General features: G+C 41.8%; 1 protein-coding gene across 3 annotated transcripts in view; it reads right to left on the minus strand.

The window, feature by feature from the left end:
• The window catches only part of LOC123959295 (C-C motif chemokine 7-like), a 3,308-nt gene extending 847 nt beyond the window's left edge, over positions 1 to 2,461 (minus strand). Inside the window, exons 1-3 of one of the 3 annotated variants that reach the window (XM_046033248.1) lie at positions 2,348 to 2,461; positions 2,131 to 2,257; positions 1,390 to 1,867 (exon numbers count right to left, since the gene is read on the minus strand). In XM_046033248.1, the coding sequence (XP_045889204.1) occupies positions 1,720 to 1,867; positions 2,131 to 2,257; positions 2,348 to 2,411 (339 nt within the window). In that variant the 5' untranslated portion in view covers positions 2,412 to 2,461 and the 3' untranslated portion in view covers positions 1,390 to 1,719. Of the gene's footprint in view, positions 1 to 1,389; positions 1,868 to 2,130; positions 2,258 to 2,347 lie in introns of those variants that run through there. The other 2 variants (XM_046033249.1, XM_046033250.1) reach the window with 2 other exon arrangements.
• Between the last annotated feature and the right edge of the window lie 1,472 nt (positions 2,462 to 3,933).

The raw sequence follows: 3,933 nt of genomic DNA on the forward strand, positions 1-3,933 counted from the left end.
TCTGAAATAATTGATTTCATATGAACGTTTTCATGCATTTTAAAATAAATGGGTTTCTATGGGACTTTCTTCCAACCTCCTCAACTTTCAAAGCTTACTGCTCCGGCATATGTGCAGCTGCATCTAAGCTTTAAACTACTGAAAAGATGTTGATCTTTCTAAGTTGTACCTTGTTTTTGCTAAAGATGTTTAGTTTAGGAGATATTTATTTCCAAAGTTAAATGTCACTAGCCACAAGCCTTTTCTCTGTCAAAATACCAACATCTTCCTCAATGGAGGTTTAGTTTTTAGATTGAAACCTACAGTCGAGATCTCATCCACTGCAACAGAAACTGCAGACTGACTTCTCCTTAACTTCCCAATTCTTTAACTTGCTTAATATTCCTTCCTGTTTGGGGTGTGGACATGTGATGTATATTTTTATGCTTAGCTACTCAAGCTCTAACTAAAAATACTAAAATCACAGCAGAAGCAAATGCACTTTTTCATCAACAAAAAGTCAATGTTGACCAAATGCAAACCTGAACAGATGTGGTGGCAGCCACAGTACACACATTTTACCCATTCTAGTTGATTACATTAATGCATATTCTAAAACAAATTCAGAAGGGAAAGAATTACACTAGATCATTCCCACAGAAGTTGCAGTGGTTTAAAAGTGGCCCTTTTAAACAACAAACACTGATCAGCCATAACATTATGACCACCTGCCTAATATTGTGTAGGTCCCCCTTTTGCCCCCAAAACAGCCCTGACCCGTCGAGGCCTGGACTCCACTAGACCTCAGAAGGTGTGCTGCGGTACCTCGCAGTACGTTGAGAGGTGGGGCCTCCGTGGATCGGACTTGTTTGTCCAGCACATCCCACAGACGCTCGGTCGGACTGAGATCTGAATAATTTGGAGGTCAAGTCAACAGCTTGAACTAAATGTTATGTTCCTCAAATCATTCCTGAACCTTTTCCCATTTTCTATCAGAACCACCATCAACTTTTTCAGCAGTTTGACCTACAGTAGCTCATCTGTTTGATCACACGGGCCAGCCTTCACCCCCCTGCATCCATGAGCCTGTCGCTGGTTCATCGCAAATTCTTTTACCGCCCATTTTTCCTGCTTCTAACACATCAGCAATCTTTACCTGCAGCCTGATATCTCCCACCCACTGTCTGGTGCCAGGGTAAAGATATAATCAGTGTTATTGACTTCAGTGGTCATAAGGTAATGGCTGATCAGTGTATATTGTTATTTCTAAATATTAAACAGCCTGAAAGTGTCTCTCAGTGTCTCGACTCAGGACTCAAAGAGGAGTTTGGCTCTTGACTTAGGCGTCCCAAATTAAGAGAGCAGAACACTAAATACGAAATTAAAGCTTTTATTAAGAAAGGGGCAACACGTTGTGTAGCAATAATAAACATACATTTCAAATCCTGTAATCACTGAAAACATTAAATTAGGACACAGCTGTATATATTCGGGTATGAAATTACAATTAATAATTAACATGTTGAAATTAAAAGGCATTTAAAGACGTCTTTTCACATTTAACATTAAACTTTCCAAGGTCACACTGTCAGTTAAAGGCAGCAACTTTAACCTGCAAAAATACTTAGACCTATATATATATATATATATATATAATAATCAGCTGAAGGGCTGATAGACATGTTCATAATAATCTACATGTAGTTATGACACTCAAAGGAACAACACGCTCACACTTTTTTAAACCTTCTTTGGACACCGTGTGACATTGAAGGGGGCAGATGGTGGCGAGTTGTTGGCAGTTGACTTCTCAAATTCTTTCAACAGATTCTTTGCCCAGGTCCAGTTGGGATCAATGCAAAACTTCTTATCGCACACAGTCGTGACTCTGTAAGAAACACACAGTTCATTTTACTCACTCACTACACGAGTCTACTACATGACGATACTTTGTGCTGCTACAGAAAGATTTATATACAAACCCTTAGAAAATATGAAGCGTTGTTATTAAATAACCCCACAATATAAAGAAGTTTGATTGATTTAATTTAACACTATACAAGGAGCTAGATCCTTATAGAAAGTTGTTTTACTTTTACCCTAAAGGTGCCCTGTATTTATTGCTTTAATGCATTTTCTTTGTGTACTTACACAATTGCTTGTTGTTCACAGTCACTCGGGGTCATCACCACGTCTGTTATCTTTCCCTTAGGAATATGCATCTGAGTGGAGTTTGTACAGCATACTTTCCTATTCAACATTCGTAGTGCAAGTGGAGCTGTGAACACAAACACAAACATTTAATAGTTTGTCTCCTAAACACAGTTTAGACCGACAGCTCACAGATAAATCCAGCAGAGTTACTGACCTGCAGAGCTGTAACTCAGGAAGCAGACGAGAGTCAGAAGTAGGATGGTCACCAGAGTCCTCATGTTTCCCCGACAGAGACAGACGAGCTTCAGGTCGGATGAAAAGCCTTCAATGTTCAGGGCTGATCTGTGATGGAGACCTGCTCTGTGCTGCCTTTATATACAGCTGAGGTACCAGACATTTCAGTTCACAGTGAGTTCTGTTCTAAGAAACATCTGGTGGTTCCCCCTCTGTTTCCTCTTTTTCCTTCTCTATCGCTTCTCACACGTGCTATTTTCTGCACTACATAGAAAATGTGAAGATAATGACACGTGAAAACAATTCTGCAAAAAGCCTCACAGAAAACATAATGTGTGCTTAGATTAAAATCAGGATGTTACTGATGCTGACTTTTATCTGTAATCACAGTATAAACCAGAGTCCCTGAAAAATGGTCCAAATATCTGTGTTTGTATCCCAGTATATTAGCAAATCAACATGTTGTTCTGAAAGCTGGTGTGTTAGAAGCAGGAAAAATGGGTAAGGGTGAGGATTTGAGACTGTGAGGGCTGGACAACTGAGTCACAATATCTCCAAAACTACAGCTGGAATTTTTAGGTTTTCCTGTGTTTACTGTTTTGTATGCCTTACTATTACAGGTCTATGTTTCACTGTGTGGTGCTTAAAGGTTTACTATGTTGCAGCAATAGGTGAAAGCAGTTCTCATGGGAAAATATCTTGTTTCTTTTCTGACTGTCCTTCATAGGAAACAAAGGGCAGTTGGATTCTACTCTCTTCCGTTCTAAGAAAGCTGCATGATAAACATGAGTCACCTGCTTCTCCTCTGGCTCTTTGTCTTACACTCTGCAGGCTGGTTGCACCCTGTATGTATCCTTAAAGAAAAAATTTCGGAAGACTCACTAAAGGGAAAGTTCCAGTACACCAGTCCGCAGTGTTCAGCCATGGCTCGCTGATGCATGTAAGGAGTGACGGCTGGTCCGTGTTGTCTGAGCCAACAGATGAGCTACTGTAGGTCAAACTGCTGAAAAGGTCACTGCTGGATCTGATAGAAAGGTGTCAGGACACACAGAGCATCGCAATCTGTTGTCTGCATAGCCTCAGACCAGCCACGCCGACCCCTGTCCACTACCGAAAGTGTCTGCATGGGAGCATCAGAACTGGACCTTGGAGCAGTGGAAGAAGGTGACCTGGTCTGATGGATCACGTTTCTTCACGTGGATGGCGAGCCGGCAGAGGCAGTGTGATGCTTTCAGCAATGTCCTGCTGGGGAACCTTTAGTCCTGCCGTTCATGTGGATGTTACTGTGATACATACCACCTTCCTAAGCTTTGTCGCAGATCATGTTGTTCCCCCTTTGATGGAATATTCCCTGATGGCAGTGGCCTCTTCCAGCAGGACCACGTGCCCTGCCTCAAAACAAAACAGGCCTTCAAGGTGTTGACTTGGCCCCCAAATTCCTCAGATCTCAGTCCAATCGAGCGTCTGTGGGATGTGCTGGACAAACAAGTCAGATCCATGGAGGCCCCTCCTCGCAACTTACAGGACTTAAAGGATCTGTTGCTAATGTCCTGGTGGCAGATACCA

This window comes from Micropterus dolomieu, linkage group LG20 (assembly GCF_021292245.1).
Source record: "Micropterus dolomieu isolate WLL.071019.BEF.003 ecotype Adirondacks linkage group LG20, ASM2129224v1, whole genome shotgun sequence".
Taxonomy (NCBI): domain Eukaryota; kingdom Metazoa; phylum Chordata; class Actinopteri; order Centrarchiformes; family Centrarchidae; genus Micropterus; species Micropterus dolomieu.